Here is a 27,844-nt window from a genome sequence, read left to right on the forward strand (position 1 = left end):
TTGAAGATGTCCCAACACTCAGCAGAGCAATTTTTATTTATTTCATTATCACATGTACAACATAACATTCACCCAATTTACTCTCTTCGTGACTTTCCTTCCCAGTGTGAATAAGGACAATATTCATTGCACAACACTTCAGTTGTATGTGGTGAGTGATTAATAAGATTTTAATATTAAAGCACTTGAGGTTTAAGAACATTTGTGTCATCTCAGGCCACACGTTATTTTTATTTAGTCCAGATTTTAAACTTGTCATATGAAGTGAAACAGCAGAGTTAATCCCTGACATTTAGGAATAACTCGGAACAGTTTGCGTGCATCATTTTGTGCTTCATTTACTTAAAGAGAGAATAGTTTTTCAAAACAGGAAACAACATAAAGCCCATCCCTTTTAAAGCTGGTTCCTGCAGGCTGATCTTTCCTATGTTTTTTTTTTTTTACTTTCAACTCCATACTCACTATTTTTCTTTCCTTTGTATCATTTTCTTACCAGCCTTTTTGTGTCCATGACCATTTGTCCACTTGTTTAAGAAAGAGCGTTAAATAGCTTTGCCACAACAATGACCATCCCCAATGAGAAATATAACAAGGAAAGTTTTTCTAAAGATGGACAAACATTTCCTCAAAGAACTCCACAGGATAGCATAGTTTCTTGTTTTCATCACATCGTCCTTTATGCAGTGCAAAGACCTGACAAGAATTCACCAATAAATTAAGTTCATGTGCGGCATGGTTTTCACTTTCACATCAGCACACATAGGTCAGTCTGTTGGTTAGACTCTGGTCCTACATGAGCACGCAGCTTTTGGCCCGGTCCTTTCTAATGGCGGGTGTTTGCTCAAGAATCTCAGTCCGAGGTGGCTGCTGGGAAACCCGCTTGAGTCCGAGGCGCGAGCCAGCACGCTTCATCTGGGGTCGATTGATACGGGACACGGAGGCAAGGGTGGTTACGTGGAAAACATCACGGACGCTGTTCTCTGAAAACTTCGAGGTGCACTCTGTGTAGGCCACTGCGCCAATCTGCCTCGCCAAAGTAGTTCCCTAAAAACACAGAAAAATATAAAATACGAGGTTGTTAGGACAACATGTAAACATGAAAATCAAAAGAAGCAAATCTAGCAGATAATTTGCAATATTAGCATTTATTTCCAACTGTTTGTGGCATGAGACAAACGTATAATCGATATTTATTATCCTTATTAGCTCTGGTTTGGATCTCCACCAACTTCTCAGAGAATTGCCTGGCTCTTTAGCTGCTAGTAGCTAACCTACAGTAGTTCTCTGTTTGTTACTCTATTTGACAGGTAGCATTTCCTCAGTCTTTGCCTGCTGCTCATCCTACTGTTTCGGAAAAAACGGTTGATTAGAAAACTGAGACTGAACCAAAACTGTATCTCCCTGTAGGAAGACAACAAAAAGCTTAATGTCTGTAAAATGCTACACAGAGCGAGGTAAACCGCCATCAGGTCATAATGCTTTGTGGTTTCGATATCTAAAAGAGTCTACTTTCACATTAGATTTAGTTATTTGATCCATTTTCATGTTTTTGCAGTTTTTAATTCAAACATTTATCCAGTTGTGTGCTTTAGTTTGTGTTTGTTGTCCAAAAGAGGGTGATTCACCCAAAGAGCTGCTGAGAGCTAGTACTTAGTGCAAATTGTATGTATGTGTGTGAGAGAGAAAGGGGGGGGTCATGTGGTGGCAATGATGCTTTATGCATTCTTAAATGTCCTTAAACCATGTTGAACCTCTGGCACACTGTTGAAAGCATCTTGTTATCCAACAGGGTCAAAATTAAACATTTCCATTTGGTGTTTGAAAGCCATACTATGAGTGCACCAATGCAGAAACAGTGAACTTTGCAACCCTCTTTAAAAAGTGTGTTTTTATTTTTTGCTATTTGTAAATGCTGTTAGATCATCCCTACCTTATCATTTTGTGGATATCAGACCCTTCATCTTGTGAAGTAAACACTTCCCTCCTAATAAAAGCCTAAGCTCAGAGAAGTATGATACGTAGCTAGCTGGGGCATACACAAACTAAAGATCCTCTACACAGCTATGAAATATTTAAGACCTATCTGTGTAACTGTAAAATTAAAGCGTAAATGCTCAACTTATTCCCAGTAGTGGTTATATCACTGTCTTAAATCTGCACGGGTTAAAATGGTATATGGTGCTTTCATTTTGCTTACTGTACCTGTCCTCCAAGAACTGTGTTTTGGTGTTTCATGTAGAAAGAAAGATTGTGTATACTTCTTTTAAATTTAAAAATAGCACTTCTACTCTGTTGCTTTCTCACTATCTCTTGAGTTTATTTCATTCTTTCTTTCTGGAGTGTGTCATCAATTGGATTCGTCGACTTCTTTGGCAGTGAAACATCAACACGTTGTGACAGTGTGAGTGTGCAGCCATCAGTGTTAGAGATGTTCCATATTGAAGGAGTATCTAGCGGTCAGCTGTGATAATAATATCCTTATTTTATGAAAAACATGAAAGACTGTAGCTGTGCTTCCAGGGAGGCTGCCTTATCGTTGCATTAATGGAAACCTTCCAACACTTCAAGTCTGTGTTTTGACGCCTTTAAGCCGATTACAGCAGTAGTCACACAATGAGTGTGCGGTTTATTCTTGCGAATGCACTTTCCCCGGGGGATCAGCTGGTCAAGAGGCTGAAATGTAAAGGTCACAGTTTGTGGCTCTTTGGAGTGCAGCTTTTTGAATGCATCAAGAAAATTCAAAAGCTACATTTTCAACCTTTTTTCTATTTCTTGTTCAATACTATTAAGCTAATGGACACACAGTGCAGCCTCTGTAGGGTTTCACTGTTGATTGTTACTTTGTATTCATACATTTAGTCAAAAATCATGTCATTTAAATAAACACAAGACGTTGTTTTCAAACCGTTTTGACACATTAGGAGTGAACTGAACAAGGCATTGCTTGGGTTCTTTTGGGAAGATCTTTTAAAACTTAAAAAAAAAAAAGATTTATTTAGGCAACCAGTGCTTTTATTTATTGAGAAAGAGGGCCTCATTACTGTACAAGGGCCACCAGAGGCCTGTACTACGAAGCCGGATTTTCCTAACCTGGATATGTTTGAGTTAGCCGGTTGGCCCAATCCAAAACATACGCGCTCTGGCTAAACTGTCCTACGACGCTGGTTATCAAGTGGATCGCTCAAGCCAGCCGTGTCCTATCTAGTTAGGTGCGCGTTCACATGAAAGGGTTGGTATTTGGAGCATTCGACCAATCTCAAACATGGACAAGCGTACTGACAGCGCAGCGTCATACTTCCTGAATGAAAAGTGAACTTTAATATTAGTCAAATATGAAGAAGTTAAACTTTAAACATCCATGACTTAAACACTTTATCCAGGATCAAAGCCACATAGCTGCACCTGCAAGGTGAATACAGCTGGTAAAAGAAAAAGTGTTTGAATGCGTACATTAACAGGTTTATGAAATCACTGCCCCGTCCAAGACACGAGTGGATCTGACTTTAATTAGGAGAATTTGACTCGAGTGTTTCATCAACTTAATGTGTTGCTTAAAATAATACTTCTGCATACAGTATGTGACACTGTGAGTGTTGCACGGCCAGATACGGCTCAAGAAGCTGACTCAAATAAGGAAATATATGATACATTATGATGTGATATGATATGAATGATAATGGGACACATCGACGTCTGCACTCACAGTGCCGCGGACTGTACTTAATGTTACTCTGATCCGGTTACTTATGTCGTGGCAGATATTTAAGTAAGCTTTCTTAACGCTAATATTATAATAGTCAGATTGCTCTGAAGATGGGAGGGGATATTCTATAAATGTTCACGTTCACACAGTCAGTTGATTTTGGCCGGCCGTCTTTCCTGCAACGGCAGTTTTTCTGTATTTCCTCTATCCTGTAATATGACTTGATAGCTTTAAACTCTGCACACGGAGCTCTGATTGGTCAGCAGGCGGTGCTTTCACTGAGTTGATCTCTTAGCCTGCCACCTAACCTCCTCCCGAGGAGGTTAGCCGCTCAGCATAAGTTACCATGGAGATCTACCCCGCTAAAAAGAGAACCAGCGTCGTAGGACCGGAAAGCCTGAGTTTTCCCTGAAGTCAGCCGGCTAAGCGAAAATCCGGCTTCGTAGTACAGGCCTCAGCTCTACCAATTGAGCCTTAAACGTCCTTTATGTAAGACTGTTCTGGAAACCTATAGTAAACATCCAGCCAAACAAGTTGAAAGTGTCCACAAAGGGTGGACTAGAAGAAAGAAAGAGTTTCAAAGTTGAAAATGGCTGCTGTTAAAATGTCAGGAAAACCTTTGCCTCAGCCAAAGGTTTCAGTTGATGCGGAGCTAAATAAATTCATCAAGAGAAAGTTTTCTGAGAATGTGATGGACTAAATTTGATGCGATTACTGACAGGAAAACGAGGGCAGTTACCTTTGCTTTGTCGGAGGTATGAGAAAACATTATTATGTTGACAAAAGGGTGCCAAGAAGTGTGAATTTACATTTACATGAAAATAGGCTATTAAAATTCATGCATGCCACTGTTCATCACTCCAAGACACAAACAAAACAATTGTATTATCGCACATCCGGCTGTTTGTCTCTTTTATTCCCCTTGTTTTCTCCATTTTTATGAAAGTGATGATCTAAAAGCAAATGTGATTTCCTCAATTCATTTTCAAAAGTTTTGTTTGTGTGCACAGGAGAATCAGAAGTTGATGTGGGATGATACTATTAAATGTGTGAATCAGTGTTACTATAGGCAAATGGAAATCGCTGCAGTGGAAAATTACAAAGGACTGTACCAACAATATCTCATAGGTGTTTCAAAAATGATATTGATAACATCTATTAAAGCCATACTGTTCAGTTCTTCACACATACCAAAGACTATCGCATTGTTACACTTTGGTAACAGAAGCTGGATTTCCAAGCTGGATTTGACAGTGTTGATGCCAACAGATAAAAACAGATGAGTGTTGTTTTGTCTGCACTCCTCACCTGTTCGTGGGTGACGGGGATGAGTCTGTGTTTGGAAAGCTCTCTCATGACATTGAGGTCTGTCCTCATGTCCAACTTGCAGCCAACGAGCACCACTTTGGCGTTTGGACAGAACTCCTGCGTCTCCCCCTGCCACTGTATATAAATAGACACATATGAGTGGAACATTATGAATCAGATACAGGTTCGAATGAGGATATCGGAAAAGGTTTTCTTACCATTATGCAAAAAACTAATTCCGACCCCCTCCAATACTCACAACACAACAATAAAGATGTTCTGTTAGCAACAACATGAGCTTTGGATGGATGCTCATGGTTATAAAAGCTAGAAGAAGAAAGAGAGAAAGACCTGACTCAAAACTATCAAATACTTTCTCCTTATCGTTTTCTTTCTCTCTGAGATTCTTGTCATTACACACCATGGCACAGACAAACACTTTGAGCATTGCTGCTCCATTTGTTCTCCTTTTACAAAGAGCTCTTTTCTCCCGATGCCTGTGTCTCTGCTGTTACAGGCTCCAGTGTGTGGTGCAGTTGTGCAGAGTGAGCTGTTGCCTTTCAATGGGCCGCTCCGCCGAACAGTGTGCAACTCGTGAATAGCAGCAATTTAAATGAGTCACAAAGGACCCATGGGAAGAGCAGCTTATTGTTTGTGTTAATGTTAAGAATTGCTGAGAGTTTTGTCTGGGATAAAGAGCAGAATGAGAGCACTCGAAGTTTATAAAAAGATAATAATGGAGGCTGGTTATTTCGGGTAACTTCGTCTTCAACAGACATTTATACCAGGAAGAAAACATTGCAGCTAACATCATTTAAAAGTTAAAGAAATATATGGAATGTAAAATGTTGTTATGAGTTGAACTTCTTGAAAGGTCGTTTCAATTATAGATGTTTTTAGTTGCTAGTTAAATATTCGTAAAGTGGGTTGAGAGAATTTGTACTAATCATCTATTTTTGAAAGAATTGGGTACATCAACCACCAGGTTCTTAAGCTCATTAAAAACTTTAACTGTTGTGTATGAGTCATTTGTGCATCGTCCCTATGCTGTGCACAAATGTTGTTGATGTACTCTATTTATTCTCACTGACCCCAGGGTGCTTTATTCAGCTACACTGAAACAGTGGTTGGTAGAACCTATGATTACAATTATCCACCCTTTCATCATCAGCCAGCAGGTTTGTTTGTGTTTGTCATCCTCTGCTATTGTGCTTGAAGTATTTGTACAGCTTCTGGACTTCATATGTACTAGTTGAAAATGCTGGTGATGGTTTCTCTTATCATAGCTTTCATAATCTTCAATATTCTCTCAACAAATAACCTGATACTTCGATTCAAACAGGCAAGGGCGGTAGAAAGACGGAGAGGTGATATTAAGGATGAGATGCAGCAATGTTGGCAGGCTGCTAGTCAGGAAGTTATGATGAAAATGTGAGAAAATGTTGCCAGCTGCAAAGTTGAAGTGTTAAAAGAAGGTGATAGCCGGGTAGAGGCTGGGATAACATCTGAGAGAGCGTAATGCTAGATGAGAAATCTTCTTACATTGGAGATTTGAAAAGAGATTGGTCTGAAGAGAACAAAGGGTATAAAATGAAAAGAGGAAGTGATAAGAGTCAGGGGGTATTTTTTAAGCTTAGCCATAGTGAGAAAAAATAGCCATCTTAGAGGAAAATGGAAGGGCAGAAGAGGTTGTTAAGCTTTCCAAAAAACGGCAGAAGAAATAAGATGTGGGCTTTCAATGTCAAAATAAATGGAAACAAGTCATGGTGGCACATTGCAATCCTTTGAATTGTCCCTAAACTTTTCATAGTGACCCTTCAACATGTCACTGTGGCATTCTGGGCATGCATTGTGAGATCAGTTTATTCACCACTATTACTAAGGTCATCTAATGAGGTCAAAGTTCAAGTTAGTTCTCAAGTGGACCCCCTGTAGGTGTGAGAATTTGTCGAACATAAAAGATAAATGTTTTGGTTTTGTATTGATGATGTCATTGATGAGTGATCGTGCAGACTCAAGGAATGTCTGCGGACTGGGGAGGTCAAAAAATGTCATATGTTCAGTCAAAATGAACATTTATCAATAACTAAAAACGCTACGAGTTGCAAAGCAAATCCTTAAAAACGTTATGTGTGCCTCGCAGTAATTACTCAATAATTGGAAAGATTCAAATCTACATCAAAGTATCCTTTAATGCCGCTCTGATGTTTGCAGTCGTGATAAAAAGCAAATGTTCCTTGAAAACCGTCTCAGCTTTGTCAGAGAAAAACAGGACAAATTCACACTTCTGTTAATGCGTCACTGACCTTTTTGAGCACGCTGTCCAGTGTTTCTGGACGGCTGATGTCGAAGCAGATGAGGACAGCGTCTGAGTCGGGATACGCTAACGGACGCACGTTGTCATAGTAGGTTGAACCTGTAGGCGAAAAAAACACACAGAGATGACCAACGTTTCCAGGTGGATTATATGTTGTTTAGTTACTTTACAGGAGAGGTACGTTTTTTGATATCACAAAGTGAGTCATTGCAGAGCACCTTTGGCGGTAATAACTATGATTTAATGTAATTACCATGAACTAAAGCACTCAGCAGACGTCAATGAGTGGGTGTGATTCATTGCTTTCGAACAGAGAGGCCTCGTCCAAAACCCCTGGTCTGTTCGTCCGTCAGTCTTGAATAAGCCAACAGACAGACATGTGACAGTGATATAATGAATGGCTCAAACAAAGCGTCACCTGGCATTTCAGAATGGCATGTTTTTTTGTCGGGGGCCCGGGTTGAATTGAGCATTGTGACCTGGGCAAGGGGACACATTCCTGTCCATTAGGGACAACATTCCCTCTCCTTTTCCCCCCATTGTCTCCAACACTATGTGGTTTTGTCCCCGTGAGCAGGGCTTTGGCAACTTAACAAAAAATGTGTTTGACAGAAAAATTCCCAAAGAACACGAGTAAATGAGTGCTGCACAAACATAAAAACAATTCACACATTGAGGTTGTTTTGAAAAATACCCAACACTGAAATTCTTCAAACTGAAGGAGAGTCAGTATGTTGGTGTATGTCAAACTAACTCATATAAATCCAAACTTGACTTTAAGCTAGTTGGTTGAAGCAGAGACATTTTTTGTGATCCAATTGTTGTGGATTTCATTTAAATTCCAGCTCCTCAAATGCCATTTAAATTATAAATATATCACATCACCGAAGCTAAAGATCTTCTAACTTATACTGCGCCTTTTATTTGTTCATGATATGGAAACAATTTTACAGTTTAGGTAATAGTTGTTACCCCTTAATTACTTTTTTTTCACCTTCCAATGAGTTTATTTTAATAAGACAACACAAACATTGAATTTGTTAAAAACCTGCCTTGGGTTGCATTCAGTTTTTAGATGTCGAATCAGGTAATCAAATGTGGCACAATTATTAAGGATTTTTCTTTTTACCTCCCAAGTTATTTTGAATTTTAATTGCACAACAGCAACACACCTGGAGGGTAAAACGCAGGTACAGAACGTGTGTCCAAAAAAGCAGCTATATTTACCACAATTTGTGTCATGCTCTCAAAACCCTGCCCCTAAGCAGACCACGTGTTAGTGCATGTGTTGCTGTGGTCAGAAATGTCAAACTAAAGGCCACAACCATTTCTCCCCGTCTCTCTGACTAATTATTGCTCCTGGGTTTCACACATACTCTATTCACACACACACATGCACAGACACACGCTCTCTCTTTCTCTTTGGTGGTTAAGCTTTTTCCTGGTCCAAGTGTAACACAGAAAATGTGGATTATTAATTTGATAAAAAGGAGACTAGGTGAGGGGCTGTGTATCCGACGGTGCCCATAAACCACCCGTAGGTCTGCACAGTTTACACATGAGTGAACCGACAGATGTAGCTCAGCTTCACACCGTCAGCTCCACCTCTGCATCAGACGGCAGCTGTGAACAACTTAAAAAGTGTCAGCCTTTGTGAAAAAGAAACTTCAATTGATCCTCTGCAAGTCTAGAAAGTTATTGCCATTTTCAGAAATGTTCTGGATGTTACTAACAAGGTTTGTGCCGATGTTATTAGTGAAGGTTCATCCTTAAAGTCTGTGTTTCTGTCTTTGTGTTAAACAACCACCCACCTAAAGCCATACAAACTGTATTTATGAAATACTGCTGGCCTTTTCTGGGCAATAAGATCTGACACTTTTAAAATTTGTAAACGTTCTTAGTCAGCATTTTCGCAAGTACACAAGGCTACAGCTATGCAGAGAAATGCCTTTCGTCATCAGTAGAACTTGTGCCAATTATTGCAAAATACTATAACAAATGAGGTATTTGTCCATCAATCTTAAGTTATTACAAATACAGAGACAGCCAACACATGTTTAAGTTGTGTAACGTTAAAAAAGGTATTTGCCAAAGATCATCATCAGTACAGGCAACTGGTCTTGCTATAATAGAAACAGTTTTTCTTGTAAACAGTTCATGTTCACATTCAGGGTGAAAGTTGCACAAGACACTTTTAAATTGGCTGAATGAACCACATATAACTCTCATTGTTAACATTGAAAACAAGGAAGTAACGTTTTTATAGAAAAGGAACAAAAATAACTTCAATGAGGATTAAAAACTCATAAATGTAAGTCAACAAGGACGCGTTACCCAGTCTGCCATCACCTTTTATTCCAGGGTTCTCAGTATAAAACCTCATAAGCAGACAATTACGATTCTATCAAACTTTTCCCCAAGGCAAGAACATAATGAAACTCCATTATGCTTTAATGACATTTTAAAAAGCCATTTCACAAAACCTCTTTATACACTTCTTTATTTGCAGAAATAATGGAGGTGGAAGGAAATCTATTCTCCATTATTCAAGCTAGAACGCATAACAGAGTTAGACAACAGCGTGATGTTCAATCAGATAAAATATGTTTCCCAATAAGAGCATTTAAAAGGACTGTCCAAGGTGCTGATAATGTGACTGTCAATGTACCTGCAGGCATGTAACCAGGGGTCTTTATAACAAAGGTTAGGGTTTTTTATGCAGCAATCTCCCCTCTGAAGTTTGCTATCTCTTAAACTCGCCACCCGTTAAGCAACGTGAACTGGTTATTAAGGAGCCCGTCTATCAAGTTTAGCCGATTGCTTTCCCCTGGTGTATTCAGTTATCTGGTACTCCTTCTGCAGCTGAAGTTGTTTATTGTTTTGCCAAGTCCTCCTCTTCTGCTCAGTCTACCTAGCCCTGCCAGAATAAACACGCATCTATAGAGTGGTGCAGGGATGACGTATTTACCCGGAAATAAGCTGCGCATGGGTTCCCTGGACAAAAAAGCCATAGGATTTTGGAAAATAGCTCGAAATAAGGTCTGTGGAAAAGGAACCTGTTGGATAAATGCACGTTTTGTTCAGCCGGATAATATCCACATGTCTACCCTACTTTTATAATTTTTTAATCATAAATCTAATCCAGAAGCAAAATGCTAACGTTATGCTATAAACGAACTACAGCAGGGTCGCTGCTTCAACGTCACGCCAACTTAAGATCAATATTCAAACATACAGATTCTAAAGTTGAAGCTTTTGTTTCAACAGTTTGCAAGAGTGCAGGTACTTGCTTTCAAGCAGAACAGGGCAAACAAACTTAGCGGGAGTGTTTACGTGTTCGGTGTAATGACGTACAACGTCCTCGACAACTCCTGTAGTCCTATTCAGCCACATGTTAACAACCATCGTTTTTCAGACACGTAAACTCTTCAAAAATCACCAGTGGGGTTACTGCTGATGTATTTAATGTCGTAGAACAAAACATGATCCGTCTCTTAAATTTGTGTCAACCACAGTCCTTATTTCCAGCTATTTTCCAAAATCCTATGGAGAAATCCCATTGACTCTGAGACGAGGGAACCGGTAGTGGTAAAATGCTAACTCACTTCCGGGTTTTAGGACTCGTCACTGCACCACTCTATACATTCCTGGGATTCAAGTCTCTCTCGACACTTACTCACATCCTTATCCTCCTGTGTTATTACTTCCAAAATCAGATACCTTCCATAACCAGCTTTGAAATAATAACTTATGACATCGAAGCTGTGAAAGGCTTTCGTTTGGGTCATCAACCATCCCAACTACTTACAGGTAGATTGTGAAATACCCATGTAATAGTAGATTTGGGGAAATATGTTTCTTTCTTTCCGTCTGTGGTTATAGCTAATCAATATGTTCATATTAACAATGGATCACAGTTATGAACCCCTCAGAGAATAAAGATCCGACTCTGCAGTTTCCCTAAGTTCTACAAAGTGCTTTATCGTCTTTTGCTGCGTTAGTTTTGTGGCCTGCATCTTAAGTGCAATGGTTCCCTCTCACCACACACATCAGCATTTTCAGCCACATCAGGCAGCTGTTTACAGTTAAAAGGTCCTGATGAACCCACGGTGCACTACCAGCTCAGCACCAAATGGCAGACAGCAAAGTTAGTTCCTAGTTAGTATTCAAAAGAGCATTCAGCAGTGAAGAGTTCGATATTTCTCTCAGGTGTTAGTGGAAATAAAGCTAAAATAGTTCATATTGAACTTACATTATGTGGCCAGAAACACCACTCCAAATTAGTTGGAAGTATAGGCAACTTTTACAGGTTTGCAAAACACTTCAAGAGTTGATAATATGTCAGTAAAATTGCCAGAAATTCTGTTTTTGTACGTTTCTCTTGTTCCATATTATAGCACACGAGATGAGACTGATATCAATATTCTCATCTTTCTATGTATTTATTCCAAAGATGTTCCAAAAACGACTCAATGCTCCAAGTGTCAGAATAATTTTTGTCAAATTAGTGCAGAATTAAACGAGTGATCCTCAGTTGGATCTCATTAACAATTGAAATTATAATAAATCATTATTATCATACTAATACATACAATATGTTTAATTGGTTAAATTCTGCAAATATAGGAAATCATGAAATCACTCATGCTTGCAAATTAAATAAGCTTCCTCATAAAACTGGCATTAGCATAATCTTGGATATTGGTGGTACTGAGTTGGCTCTTTATAATCACACACACACACACACACACACACACACACACACACACACGCACACGCACACGCACACGCACACGCACACACACAAAAGCCTTAAGGTTCCCTGATGTCAACTAATCCATGTTCAGCACTGGAGCAGCAGCTAATGTGTATTGATCTGGGAGCTTTTTGACCCTCTCTGGGACCTGTAGTACGATGCCCCTCATGGGAGGATTCCTGCTGGTGTGGCAGCGGCTCAAAGAAACTTCAGCCCATCTGTCTCTGTCTAAAAACGTCTGATCAACAAGGCACTGCATTTATTCAGCTATCACAAAGGACAATGAGTGTCATTGAAAGTGTTTACAGCTTTCAGCTTTTTTAAACTCAAACATGCAACAGATCACATGCAGGTGTATATTTATGTTAAACGAAGGCCATTCGAATGTAAAAATGTAGTCAGATGCGTGGCTGCTGCACAGCGTTTGGCACGGTGACGTACAACAGTCTGGAGACACACACTGGGACTCCACATGGGGTTGTCATGCTTTGGATGTTTGATCCAAACAAAAAGCTGTTTGCTATAATCTCTTGTCAGTGCAGTTGTTCACAACTCGGCCGTTTACTGTCCATGCCCTCTTGTCATTTTATGCAATCCACTTGTATGGTGCTTTTTACGAATATATCTCTTATATTGAGTGGTTGTTGGGAGAGGTTTGTTTTCTTTAAAAGGGCTCATGTTATGTCTGAATTCTTTATCAGAGCTACACCGAGTTTCTCACAGTAGTGCATGTTGTAGTTTCATGAAGCCAATTGAACTACATGCCTGGAAAACTGAAATGCCCAGAAGCTGGTGTGTAAGCCATTTTAATGACATGACACAGGGCTTTGTTACAGGAGTGGACATAGTTGTAGTTCCTGTGCCTGTGACTAACATATGATCCCTTAAGTGAGATCCTTTAATTCTGCCATTTGATGTCAATTGACGCCCAAAGCAGACACTGACATTATCCCACAGACAAAAGAAATAGTTGTGTATATAGTCAGATCCAGGGAATGTATGTGATGAAATTGCGGCTTTTCTGGAGAGCAGGGCTGCAACTAACAATTATTTTCACAAATAATCAGTTTTCTATGATATGAAACAAAGAAAAGCAGAGCATCCTTTCATTTAGAAGCTGGTAATAAATAATATATAATGTCGGTGTTGCTATTTATGATGGGACTATACATTGGCATTATCAACGTTGTGAACCTCTGACATCATAGTTTTCATCTAAAATATTCCCATAATCTAATCACATAATTACACTGGGAATATCTACCACAAATGACATCTAACTAGTTTTTTTTACAGAATGTTTTACCATTTATACTTTCATTAACACACTTAAAAAAAGACATGATCCACACTGAATCTACTTTAAATATGGCATCCTCCCTGCCTACCCCTTTCAGTTTATCTGTCCTTAGCATAAAAGCATTACAAAAACGAAATTAAATCTTCTGAAAAATCTAATAATAAATTAAGCATAAAACTAGACCGAAATCAATACAAGCCAGAATCCCAAGGCAGTTCATGTATCAACGTTTTAAATAACTAACAAATCCTGTACTTTATATTTCATAACAGAGAAACTTGACTGAATATTATTAAAAAAGCCCATTTTGTCTTATTTTCCAAGCTTTGAAACAAAGTTTTGAAAAGCACCAAAATTAAAAGGCACTCTAAAATCATCACAATATCTAAAATACAAAAAGAAAATAATTACTATTCAGCCGTAAGTGCAGGTAAATACTCATTCTAGATATAAACATCCAGAATAGGATAAACAGAACAGTGTTTTTTCTATATAAATTACTCAAAAAAATCAAAAATGTAACATTGTTGACTATATAAATACCAACAGCATCATGTTTTCACACTCAAACCTTTAACTAAAACCTAATTACTTCAGCAGGAGTGTCTGCATCTCTTGTATATTTGTTTTTCCTTTATTTCTGGTTCGTCCCCTGTCTGTATATTCCAGACTGCACTGCAAAATCAGATTAGAGGAGCAAAAACTTTTTATGAAGTTTCTTGATGAGAGACCTTAATGAACCCCACTGGGCTGGTTTCTTAATTATGAATTTAAAATGGTATATTCTGTTAAATTTGGTTAATCTTCTAAGTGATTTTTTTTATCCCATAGATAATTCCTCTTTGTCTGAATTTGTAAAACCCCATTATTAAACTTCCACTGTTGTATTTTTGGACAAGCTTTATGGCTTTAAGCCTGTAAAGCTGTAATGTGACTGATAAGACACTATCACTCTAAATATCGTATCTTTTTACCGGCTCATCGTGACTCAGAACAAACACAAACACACCTTGAGATGTTTGCACAGAAAATCATTATAAATCCTCTCTTGAGACATTTTGGTCTGCCAACTTCCATTATGGCACAGTAATGATCATTAATATTAAAATCATGTTTGTCCCAGTCATGCCCTTGTGAGGAAAAGGTGCCTTTTTGGGGTTTGATCCAGGTCTGAAATTCTGAAACACATCCAGAGAGTGAACAGCAGTAAAATGTTAAGCTATTGATTAATTTGTTTTTCCTCCACCAACTGGAAAAGTAATGCCTCCCGTAGAGATTAAACATTACTGCCGCACACTCATGCTGTGTGACGTGTGGGAACAATACGGCAGTCTGGTAAATAACAAAAGAGAAATTAAGCCTGTACGTTCAGATGATTCTAAATCGCTAATAGTGTCCACTCGGAGGACACGTACACACACACGCAGCGTGGATAATAACTCAGCGTATATTCATAAACACCTCAGGCCCCCTGCAGAGCCGACACTGTGCAGCTCTCCTTTTACTGAATTGCATTTGAATTTCCCCATCATTTGAAATGAAGGTGTTATGCCTGATATATTTTTCTCCATTCTCTCATTTTGTTTACCTTGTGATTAAAACAAGCCATCCATTGAGCAAGAGAGATTAGACCACATAATGGATTTCTGTTTCACTTGTTGATTTAATGTTATTCTTTCTACAATGGGCTGATTGAGGTGAGGGAGCTAATTATCTGGAGTGATGATCTTGTTAAATGGGAACTTTTTTAAACATTTCATTAGTCATGGAGAGTTTTATTCAGCCTGTGAAAATAGTTTTAAGGCTCTGAGGATTTTTGTCAAGTCTTATAAGCCCTGAATGTCATTCAGGTTATCAATTTACCCACAGAGACAGAAAGCCTGCGCGACAAAGTATAGGTGGAGTTCAAGACATGGCCTTTTGCCAGGAGGTTTGGGGTTCTTGTAGTCAGTTTTTAGTCTGAAAATATCTTCTTTTGTTTTAACCTTTTTTTTTATCCAGTGAGTCCCACAGTTTGATGGAAGTGCTTACTTAATCATTGAAATCCCCCTTAATAACAGGGAAATAACATGCTTTCTACAGTCATTAAAGGTGGGGTATGTAATTTATTTCAGAAACACTTTTTGTTATATTCCATGGAATGCTCTTAACATCCCGATAGCAATGAATATCTTAAGTGCTTTGACAAAAAAATCCATACAAAAATGTCATCTGTGGAAGCCGTAATACTGTAAAAAGCACGACCAATCATTTTAGCCGGCCCGGATAAAATAACTGGATGGCCTACCTGCCTGTCAGCCTTCCATCTCGTGCACAAACTTATCTCGTGCCCTCATTGGTCATGTGCGCGTTCGTGTGTGTTGGAGGAGGGGCTCTGTAAGGAAGTCTGAAGGAAGAGGCAGATTGTTTCCGGTTGTGTACTTTCAAATTCTAGCGCACTCGAGCTGGTTTCTCCAAAATTACATACCCCACCTTTAAGTCAAAAAATGTATTCTAAGTTCACTTTTTGGAGCTTTCTAACGTTTCCCACGGTTATACCTTAAAAAAAAGACATTTGCTTAGTTGTGATTGAGTTGGCACAGGTGTACACAAGTGACCTGCAGTACATTTGAAGCTTTGGTACGGTGATGACAGGTACATGAAGAATGTGAAATGTGGTCAAAGGCCCTCGAATAGTCAGTAATTGGACCTTGAGTAGAGATCTTCAATGTCATATTTAGCATCTCTGATCACCCTTTAACATCTAATGTAAAAATGTGTTTGTTTAAATTTGACTGCTTGGTTTCACTCTATTAGATTTAGGCATTACGAAAGGGGAATTATATAAACAGAAGCAGAAATGAATGGGACTCATCGGAAATCCATTACAGAGGATAGATATTTCTGTCGCATAGGTGAAACACGGCAGTAGTGTTTTTTACAATGTGATTATTATTACACTTGAAATGTTACCAAAGTGAATTTAACAACAGCATGCTCAAGAGGATAAGTGCTTAATTTGACTCAATGTTTTGAACGGTGAAATGACGCGTTTTAGCCGTTCATAATTCATGGATTCATGTGCAGAACTGCTGAAGCTGTGCTTGTCATGCACACTCCTAATGCTTGAACAATAATAGAAAAAGCAGCGTGGAGAAATGAGTGGTGCTGTCAGTCATATCAAGAGGTAAACACAATGTGCAGTGTAGATTTTCCATACCACTCACATGCTGTATATGCATTTTCTATATGGTTGAAATCTGTAATTAAGACTTTCTGATGTAATATCTACTAAACTAGTAACGGAAATGTGTTTATTAGATCAGCCGGAGCAATTAGGCTAAAGTTAAGTCATGTTATGTCTAATCAGGTTAGACAGAAGTCACATTTCTCTCATCTAGACTGAGACTAACAGAATACCTTTCTGTTTGCGATGTCCTTGCATGTTTCTTATTCAGCTGGCACAGAGGGAGAGCGCTGCCACTGAGCAGAGTTTTGCCTGAAATCAGCAGTAATCCTGCAGGATTCCTTCAAATTAATGACAGAGTGACATCTGGGCCCCCCCCCCCCCTCCCTTCACATTAAACCTCCCTGCTCCTGTAGGGATGTTACATGCTGTCTGAGCAGCCTTATGTTCCTGTGCTGCCATGTTCCTGAGGTTTTAAGCCCAGAGAACACATAAACCTCTGATTCATATATCTTGTCTTGTATATCATATTTACTTTGTCTGCCTGCTCTTTAATTTCACCTGCTGGGTAGGAGCTTCCAAGGCCATGAAGCCAATAGAAAAGAAAAGAAATAGTCTTTTATATTACTATTAAATCTACAGTATATTATTAATATTAAGTCTACTAAAGGAAAACTGGTATTCCAAACTGTATAGCAAATAATATTTAGATTTATGATCCAGTAACTTTGTTAAAGACATTCAATTAGAACAATTATAATGGTTCACATCAGTTTGAAAATAAATAGCCTGACGCAAATCCTCAGAAAATAATGTGTTTTATAAGTTATGCTAAATTTACACCATTTTTAAATGTCAATCTTCAAAAATATTTCACGCTCTAGGTTATAGAAAAAACAGTTTTACTACAATTCTGTTTTCAAACTCAAGCAGTGATTCCCAACCAGGATTATCAATAGACATCAATCCACTTTTTGGAATTCAGTCTTCTCAAAAGCCAACTAGTATGGAAGCAGAAACATTTGTTACAGAAATATAAAAAATGTAATTGAAATGTCCAGCTTTTACCACCCCAAATATTTTGAACAAAAGTTAAAGGTAGAAGGTTAAAGAAAGTTGAATTGGTTATCAGACAAGAAATGTTGGGAACTACTGAACTACATTATAATGTTCCATTTCAGGTAATCATGGTTTAAAGTAACAATAGCCTGGCTGTGACATGGTTTTATTTTCCATTGGACGGTATAAATCAGAGTATATCACAGTGCAGTAGAAACAGGGTCACCAGCATCCAGCGCTGTCAGTAATGGCTGAGGTGTTGGGGGTTGAATGGAGTGGTCATAGCTACGTCTTGCATTATAGATAAGGGATGGAGAGGGTCTGAAGTGGATGGATAGACCCCCTTGAGTGCCCTCTGTGTGTGTTTTGTGTCTAAACAAAGTGCACTACAAAACCTAATAACTTTTTTCCCGTCACATAATGTAACAACTGATCCATTTTGGCTTCAAACCGCTCTCTGAAACACGACAAATGATCCTCCATGTATCCCTGCTATCCCCTGATAACATTTCAAAATGCTGTGTCTGCTCTGTATCAAATACAGAGCAGACATCCATTTGATTATCTTTTGTGTGACATGCGAGCTATTGCTAACTTTGTAATCGCTATGGAAACGTGAAGGGTCTTGTTTGGTTTTTCTGTGGTTTGGATATGCCTGTCGTTTGTCGTGACCTCGCCTTTCTATTCTCTCATATTGATCAAATTGAGCTTTTGGCATAAATAAGAACATGCACTGTCCAGATAACAATGAGAAATAGCTAGGGTTGCAGACAACATACAGAATATATGATGTGTAAAGGAAGAAGGGTACTGACACTCTAACCCCTCCACTCCCCCCCTCGCCCACTCCACATGTTACTGTAACTGTATTGTGGCTTTGAATATTATATGTCTATTTATCATGTTTTGTGAGAAATGGCAGCTTTTGTCACTGATGGTCAAAAAATGGAAATAATTGGTGAGTGTTGGGAACTAAATAACTTTATAACAAGTTTGGAAAAAATAAAGAAATCTAATTAAAGCTGGAATCCGACAAAATATCTGCACTGTGCTAAAAGCTCCAAGCCATTTAAAACACATTTCGATCTTTCAGATACCTTTTTGGGCAAAGTAACATTTATTAATAATGCTCGGATCTTTTAAAACAGTCTGAGGATCTCTCGTCTGATTCTAAGCTATGAGAGTCTCTTCCAAAAGTCTCAAAGTTAGCACTCAGTGAGCTTCTTCATCCAGACTTGCTGTCTCTCTAGACAGACTGCTCAGTTACACATGCCCCAGTAGCTGAGAGACAGACCTGTGTCTCCTGGGAGAGAGACTGGAGACACATCTAGGCCATTGATTTCCAATGTGCCCTTGGTCTTCTAATGGACAGAGGAGAACAAGACCAGGATGAAAACCTACTAACAATCATTCAGTTCAGCCAGATGTCTCCTGTACATGACTCTCAGCACTTAAAACCACTGGTGGAAAATTACTAGTACATTTGCTCAAGTACTGTACTTAAGTTACTTGTACTTCACTTGAGTATTTCAATCTTTTGCCACTTTGTACTTCTACCCCACTACAATTCAGAGGTAAATTATGTACTTTATACTATACTTAAATGTATTTACTACCTTTGCAAAATTGGATTAATAATGTGAAATATGTATATATATAAGACTTTAGTTACACCTGGAGTAAATTCACAATCTTCCCTGCAGAATACAAAGTTATTAAAACTAGCTGCACCTTGACACCCTAATGCATCAATAATTATAATTAAAACATGTAATATATATTATTCTGAAATGGACCAATCTGCATAATGAGTACTTTTACTTTCAGTGCTTTAAGTATATTTTGATGCTTATACTTTTGTACTTTTAACATTTTGAGTGTAGGACTTTTACTTGTAATGGAGTATTTCTACACTCTGGTACTTCAACCACCTCTGTTTAAAACTCACAGCTCCACGTTATCCTTCTGTCTCTTCACTGTCTCTATTTATACATTTGACCACTCGTCTAATCTCTCAGAGCTCTTACTCATACACTTACTCACACAAACATACACTCTCCTGTTAGTAAAACAACCAACAGCACTTGGACTAGAAACCCAGTTCCCCCGCTATCTGCACTTCTATCCAAAAAGCCTCTGCAACGCTTCAACACATCGAACGATTTTCTATCCTGTCATGGAGCCAGGTGCCCCTCACACACATAGATGCTCGCTTGGCGCACATCTGGGTAGTGCTTTCAAGGAGCAAACATGTAATTGGGGTCATAAAAAAGATGCTCATGAATGAATAATGGACTGTTAAAGCAATCTCAGCTACAGACTCTGTGAGATGGATAGATGGATGCAACAGGGTCTTTAAAATGCCAGCAATGTTTCCACAGTATTTGACAAAAAGAGCTTTAGTGAGCACAGGCAAACATCGTAAAAACTGATATTTTGTTTTTGACTTGTCAAGCCCTTTAGGAAGTATCGGAGAAGATTCCGGTTACATGCTTCTGAACAGGAACCCGCCTGGAGGGCAGGGTTCAAGGCGGCAAACCTCAATACGTTCCTTTGGTGTGTCACTTTTTAAGGAAGTTGTAAGAGTGCAGGTTGAGCCGGTTGAACTATTGACTCTTACCTCACACTTTCACATACTCAGCTGTGAAACCTGCTTGTTTTGGATGCTTGTGTTTTAGTGACAAAAATATCCTTGAGGAAACAAAACTGCTTTTTGTTGTCAGCCAGCCTCAGAGGAAAGAGAATAAAGAGAATAATTGAATGTATTTGCAGTAACAGTAAAGTGCACTAGTTCTTTACGAATACATGTGTGGAGAAGTTTCTAATCATACTGCATAATCCTGTGTGGAATTAAAATGTGAATTATAATGCTAACACAATATATCTAAATTTAAAATAGTCATTTAATCTTTGCCATGACAGATCCATTGGCTAACACTAACATATTATCACCTTTCATTTGTATGGCAAACATCTCGAATGGCTTCCTATTAAGAACATAATGCATAACACATACTATTATGTCATCGGTTTAGATATAACCTCACATAATGGCTACCGTTCCCCACATTTTATAAATACTCAACATTGTTATTGTGTGATGTGCAAAACAAACACTTGTTTAACTGGCTTTATACTGTCATGCTTGAGTCATTAGAATGTGAACTCATAAAGTAAGAACAGGACATGTCTGTTTTAATGCCAAGTTTCACACTGTCACACAACATATCATTTACCTAGCATTCTAAAAAATGTGATTTTCTGACATATTCATAATTAGCACCAGACACTTAATTAAAATGTAAAGGTCACCCCTGGAGTGTGTATAATAATCTAATGAATGACCTTTCTAAGAGTCCCATTGGCAAATTGGTTGATAATTGACCAGATGCTTGGGGAATTATACTCAGCACAGAGTTTTTTATTTTGTCTCAGCCCATGAAGACAGATTAGAGTGAGTCATACGTAATATGAACAGCCAGGACACACTGAGTTTAGGATGGATGCAGTGTGGGATTTTCAGAGGAAATGAGAAAAAAAGATTTATTGAGAAGTGGAAAAAGGACATAGAGACAGATAGAGAAGACGGACAAAGAAAACGCAAGGTAAGCTTATCAAATGCAAGACTGCTGAGAGGGCAGTGCCCCGATACAGTGGGACTCCTGACCTTGGCTTGGTGGAAACAGAGAGAAGAAGAAAATGGTCAGGGGGTGGCAGGCAGAGTTATAAAGAATGAAATTAAAGAGAGGAAGTGAAAAAGTGCAGAGAAGGGCAAATCAAGTCATGAAACTGTTATAGCACTCCAGGTCGGCTGGGATCAGATTTTAACTTCAAAGTCTCGTTATTTATTTCATTTGTAGAGCGAAGAACCCCTTCCACACAACTGCTGTGTCATCATAATCCACATTGCTTGCAAATCGAGACTAATTTGTTTTTGTTTTATGGTCGTTTGAACTAATAATTACATTTTGATGACTCCACAAGGCACAATGCACATAAAAACATTGCAGAAGCTTCTTACAAAACAGAGTTTGACTTATTACTTTTGTAATTTGTTATGCGCGGAGATGATTTGGTTTCTTTTTAAGTGTTTCCCAACAGGCTTTTGATTTGGAATATTTTTCAGCGCGCCATATAGCACAGAACAGTAAAAAAGTGAAACTTATATGCAAATACAAAATAAGGTTAAGGGGGTTAGTATTTTAATTATGGATTTTGGGAAGAACTGGCTTCTATAAAGACTTCTGAATCAACACCAACACCAACAAATCAACCAGGAACAACAACTCTTAAATCAGTATATGCGTTTGATTGTCAAGAAATGTAACCTGTTCTGGTTAAAACAGCTTCTGTGTCAACCAAAATGTACAAAGACAGGATGGAAAGGCTACTCGATGCTAGGAAAATCTCCCAAATAAAGCTGTCTGGCATGAACCATGCATGTATTACAAGATCTGGATACAAAAGCTCCGCTCTGCTTTGCTTCCGATTTGTTCCAATTAAAAGTTTTTTCCTGCCATCATAAAATCTGTTGGGATTTTATGAACCATAAAGATTTTAAACTTTCCCATAGTCAAAGAAAGTTATTTTCATAGGCCGAGTGGTAACATGTAGACAGAAAGAAAACTAAAGGAAACTAGGAAGTGAAAAACGTTTTCTCCTGTGCATTGGAGTAAATGGGCACCATTGCTTCTGATTGGTTTGGCCAACCTCCCAAACATTATTGGCATGAACACTATGTAGGACTGATACATGAAGTCAAACAAAAGGGCAGTCCTGTCTGATTATCAGCCTGGGCAGAGTGTCATAACAAGGCTGGCAACTGCCCCAGGACCCCAGGCTACCAAGAGGCCGGAAGACTCCAAATTCACCATTTGGCCGTTTTGTTAATTTTATTTTTGCAAATTGTACACTTATACTGAATACATAACTGAAACACAAAACAAATGGATATATTAGAGGCATTATTACCTCGTAGACCTCCTCTTGTAGACGGGAGTTAGAATCTAGCTCCAGGGCATATCCATTTATATTGTGTTTACGTGATGATATTCTTAAATTAATTTGATTAAATGACCACGATTACTGCTGGAATAGCAATTGCTAACTAATATATGCAAACAGAGTGTTTTCAAAATCAGAATCAAGTTTATTGCCGGGTATGTTTACACATACAAGGAATTTGCTTTGGTGTATGATGGTGAGAATACAAGTTGTAAGAGAAGGTCAAAAATGTAATGATTAAAAAAAGAAAATATAAAGAAAAAACGATACAGCATTCAAAAGAATAAAGGCAAATGTTTACACCCAATTAAAAATATACAAAAGGAACTAAAAACCTTAGTACCATGAATATTTTATGACTCACCTCAACCATGTTTAGCTGTGTTCTGGCCCTGTAGGGCTTTAACCCCTTGTTCCAGCACTGTGTTTGCATCTATGCCAGCTGTGCAACCTCTGGTCTTGAAGATGTTCAAATGCTCCAGGATATTTTCTGAATGAACCTTGAACCTTGAGCTGAGGCTGGTTTCTCAGCCGCCGTTTCCAAGGCCAATGATGCTCTTTGATTTTCATCTTGACACATCGTTGTTACTCTTAACCTTGACTCAGCGATACACACACAACCCAGCATGAAAGAAAGAAAAGAAAGTGATGAAGATGGCAGGAAGATTGAGAGAATAATGAACAGAGAAGTAGAAAGAGGGAGGAAATTGGTTTGGCAGGAAGAAAGAGAAGAAGAAGAAAACGAGTTTAACCTACGAGGCAGGGAGTCTGAAAGTGAACATGTAGAGAAAATAGGTTGAAGAGGCGGTGGTCGGTGTAGCGAGATGAAGAATGAAGGAGACATGGGGCAAATGTTTGGCCACACAGCAAGTGCCCGATTAATTAAATCCACTGCTTGTTTCTGCACTATGAGCAGGCAGCTCGGAGGCTCGTTCTGGCACCTTGCCTAACACTCTCACAACAACACTCCTGATCTCCTTATCTGCCCTCCTCTAATCTGTTATCCACACAGGAGCTGTGGCATCATATCTTCAAATCTGAGATGGGTTTGTGTTCTTTTATCATCTGCATTTACGTCAGTCGGTGCGCTGAAGCAACACATCTGTTGTTTTCAAAGCCACTTTTTCAAGGAGTTTTATATTCAATTGGTACCACTTTGCTGCCAACATAAATCTAACACTCTCAGTTAAAGTAATGTTATTATTTATGTCTGAAACTAAATGCAGAAAGCCCCTTAATGTTATTGAGTCAAACTTCCCTCCCAATGGTTTGACTCTCCCGGCCATACAAAAACAAACTGAGGGCTAACAAACATATGCCTGGCTGTCTGTTACGCATGCCTGCACATGACGAATACACACAAACTCACACACACACCAGCAGATGTATTTACATACTCAAACAATACTATGATTGTATAAGAAATAGCAAATGTAAGTACGGACAGAAGGTAATACAGCCACTGTTACAGCAGCACATACACAGAACGGTCCTTGTAAACACGCCAAGTGATTATAATCCCCTCATTCAGTCGTTTGTAAGAAGAGGCAGGTACCAGGGGGAATTGTGGTAATACTCATGCACCTGTCTCCTGAGATAAACCAAGAATAGCTGCGAGCTAACGCGAACAAAAACGTCTCAAAACTGGAGGAAGGCAGCTCAGGTCAGACATGGATCACCGGCCATAATCTTGATCACTCAAAGTTAGTTTTTGACAGAAATCCAATTAATTATTTCAAAAACAGGCTCGCTGTTTCCCCTTGTTTCCAGTCTTCAAAGCTTATCAGCAGCTCATGTTTATTGTAAAGATATTAGATTTGTATAGTTTTTTCATCACTCTGCAAGAAAGTGAAACAGTACCATCAAGTAAATACTACTTTCTTTAACTTTACACCAACATTTTTTTGTACGATTTACCAACGTTTGGAAGCCTGAAGGGACACGTTTTAGATGGGAGAAGGAGACACACCTGGCGCAGATCTGCACTTTACTGAGTGCACTTTTCTACTTGATTTATAATTGAGATAATCAACCTTTAATAAATTCTGTATTGTGGCTGCCAGGTTGTAAAATAAATCCCTTTGGCTGGTGTGTATCCTCAAATAAACCCTTACAAATATGTTTCTTATTAAGAAGTAATACCTTTCTTTCACAGTAGCACACCCTGCCATAGAAATAGTTTAGTTAGTTAAGTAAAGCTTTGCTGAGAACACTTCTTCCATCTAATTCACACAGGTACACATTCACACCTTGGAGAGCTATGTCCACTAAATTGATCCTCTTTTGTATGCAGGAAGATTGCTTTAATATGACATAATAAAGTCCTGAATGGCACATGATTCACACGAAAAAAATGAATTGAATTTTTTGAGCTGGGGAGTAAATTACAGTTTAAGCATTCCTTTAGTGTAATTGTCATCCACCACACGGCTCATTGTGTATGTGTCTTTCAGAGTGTGTGTTTATGTGTGTGTGAAACAACCTGCAATTTCAGAGGGTGTTGTTCAAACACAGTGGACTGGCCTCACCCATTGCAAACCAACAGGCAGCGCCGGCCTCGGCAGCTCTTAATCTGCAGCTCGTCTAGCAGGTCTTTCTGCAGTCTGCATGGGTGGAGGTTAATGGAACGCTGCGCATTAAAGCGTCTCACTGCGGTTGTGTGGAAACAAGTTTTTGTGAGTGGAAATTAAACAGGAAAAGGCCTTAAGGCTGACAAAAGGAGAACAGTAGTTTATATGCGGAGACTGATAGAATCTTGACTGTTTGATCTCCACAAACTGTTTACGTCTGGTCTCAAAAATGCAAAATCACTATCAGATGCAAAACTTGTGAGTCTAAAAATAAACATTATAAAACCAGTTCTCACATGAGAAGCAACCTCACAGTTTTGAACACCTGCCACAAAGCCTCCTCAGCAGTACAAGTGAAAAACAATCAACATGTATTAACTCAAAATAACAAAAACCACTTGTTTTAACACTGGAAATCATGCCATGTTGATTAGATCTGGATGCCAATTTTAACTGTCATTAACGTATGCATGAATCCAGTTTGACAGTGTTCTTAAGTGATAATTATGATGTGACAGCTACTTGGAGGAGGCATGCGTTGAATGACAAGTTGTTTATCTTATCACAGAGCTGATATAACTCTGAAGCTGCTGTTCAAAACCAACAACGAGTGTCGATTTAACTCTAGGGGTGGTGAAAGGACTCAAGATAATAAACACTTTATGAAAGATATGTGCCTGCTAATGGGGAGCCCACATTGAATTAGTTAAAAACACATGAGAGTGTCATTCAGTGCTCCCCACAGATTATCATGACACTCTCCTAATGGCTGCTAATGTTTTTGGCCCACAGCCCGGATGTTGCTCCAAGGAGTCAGATGCTTTCCAATCTGGAGCGCACTAACTTCTTCACGGGCCGATGATGCGGCGCAGCTCTCATCACGTTGGCATGATAATCTCACACACAGGGGGTGAAAGCAAACCAGAGTGTCTCCTTACCTGAAGTGTCCCACATGTTGAGCTCGATCCTCTGTTTCTCGATCTCGAAGCTGGCTGTGTAATTCTCAAACACGGTGGGAACATAATTCTGAAATGAGACACGCGTGGCTAAAATTAGACCAAAGCTCAGGGGAGTGTTGTGTACATTGTGGATTTTAATTGAAATCAAGAAAACGTATCGTAGACAAGAAAAACATTAATATTTCAGTCAGCTGGAGTGCAGATGAATATCAGAGGCATGAGATTGTGTGTGTGTGTGTGTGTGTGTGTGTGTGTGTGTGTGTGTGTGTGTGTGTGTGTGTGTGTGTGTGTGTGTGTGTGTGTGTGTGTGTGTGTGTGTGTGTATGTGTATGTGTATGTGTGTGTGTGTGTGTGTGTGTGTGTGTGTGTGTGTGTGTGTGTGTGTGTGTGTATCTGTGTGTGAGAGAAAGCTAGATTCTGAGTTTTGAACTAATTCCAAATGCAGGAAAAACACTTCAAAAGTTTTCCAAGAAAGAAATATTAACCTACAAGAATATTTTAGTCTTTCTTTACTTCTTGGTAACAGCTAATTATATTTCCGATTAATTGTCATCATAATACTGAGGAAAAGACACAACCTCACAACAGACTTCATGAAAGATTCCATCCAAAATCTCATTTGATATTGTCCAAAATGTCCAGTTTTAAATTGAAAATATTTAGGGTTTAAGTGCTGAAATGCTTTATTGTACTAGAAAAAACCTCCTTAAACTGATTTACAAGAGTAACTTGTTTCTGAATTATTTAATCTTGATTAATTTCATTAGACGTTTAGAGTTTTTAGTCTAAACATTGTAACTGTATTATTGTCTCTCGGAAGTGTGGGTACAGTGTTTTGGTAAGAGGCAGTTAAGCTCTCTGGCGGTTGGTTTGGTCACAAAGTAATGTTTCAGTATTTACAGACCAGACTGATGCGCAAAGGCGCGCAGAGCCAGAGTTCAGTGGCAACTGGGCACTGAATTGTCTCGAGTCTGAAGCCTGAAAATGTTTTTCAAGCAAATGTTAAGAGAAGTAACCTGCCTGAAAAATGCATAAAATCTCATATACAAGGTCATTAAAAAATGGAAAAAAACACATATGAATACGTAAATAGGAAAGATGTTGCTTGTCATCGCCCAGTTACCATACGGAGCAGGTTTTTAAGTTTCGCTGGATATGTCCGGCTGAATGGATATTTGTTCACTCCGTGTGGTTGCTAGGGCTTTACTCATGTGTTTATAATATACGGTTTCTTACCTCTGGGTACGAGTCTTTGGCAAAAACGTGGAGGATAGCCGTCTTCCCACACTCCGTATCGCCGACAACCACTATTTTACAGCGCAGTAATCCCTTATTTCCCTCCATCGTGCACCGAGTATCACTGAGTGCGTCTGCTCTGCTGCCTACTTGTCATTTAGCTTAAAACTAGTGGAATGTCAAAAAGCAGCTCTAAATTGTCTAAATGTGTTCTCTCAAAGAAGACGAAAAAGTCTGTTCAGATGTAAAAACTTCAGCAGCGCAGTGATGAGATGTAGTTTCAGCTACATGCTCTGCGTAATGCTGCGCTCCTCCGCTCCACCGCTGAAGTGAGGCGGACTGACAACAACTGTCAAGGAGCGTCACTGAAACGGGCTTCCGGTGGGATATTTCAAAAATAAAATACAATGTGCATCTTGTAAAATGGGTAGCTACTACTTATTTGTCGGTTACACGCTAGAGGCAA

General features: G+C 38.9%; 1 protein-coding gene across 1 annotated transcript; it reads right to left on the bottom strand.

The window, feature by feature from the left end:
• Nucleotides 1–27,704, bottom strand: LOC117474009 (rho-related GTP-binding protein RhoN-like). Its single transcript, XM_034120001.1, has 5 exons — nucleotides 27,379–27,704; nucleotides 26,122–26,209; nucleotides 7,318–7,427; nucleotides 5,012–5,146; nucleotides 1–1,044 (listed from the first exon to the last, which is right to left on the bottom strand). The coding sequence occupies exons 1-5, from the start codon at nucleotides 27,484–27,486 to the stop codon at nucleotides 790–792; spliced, it is 696 nt and encodes a 231-aa protein (XP_033975892.1). The 5' UTR covers nucleotides 27,487–27,704; the 3' UTR covers nucleotides 1–789.
• Nucleotides 27,705–27,844: the final 140 nt, after the last annotated feature.

Source organism: Trematomus bernacchii, unplaced genomic scaffold (genome assembly GCF_902827165.1).
Source record: "Trematomus bernacchii unplaced genomic scaffold, fTreBer1.1, whole genome shotgun sequence".
Classification (NCBI taxonomy): domain Eukaryota; kingdom Metazoa; phylum Chordata; class Actinopteri; order Perciformes; family Nototheniidae; genus Trematomus; species Trematomus bernacchii.

Bases quoted from the DNA above. Each gene is read 5' to 3' on its own strand.
- LOC117474009 (XM_034120001.1), bottom strand. From the start codon at position 27,486: ATGGAGGGAAATAAGGGATTACTGCGCTGTAAAATAGTGGTTGTCGGC. The intron at 26,210-27,378 runs GTAAGAAACCGT...GTCTCATTTCAG, and splicing joins CCAAAGACTCGTACCCAGAG to AATTATGTTCCCACCGTGTT. The intron at 5,147-7,317 runs GTCAGTGACGCA...ATTTATATACAG, and splicing joins TGGACAGCGTGCTCAAAAAG to TGGCAGGGGGAGACGCAGGA.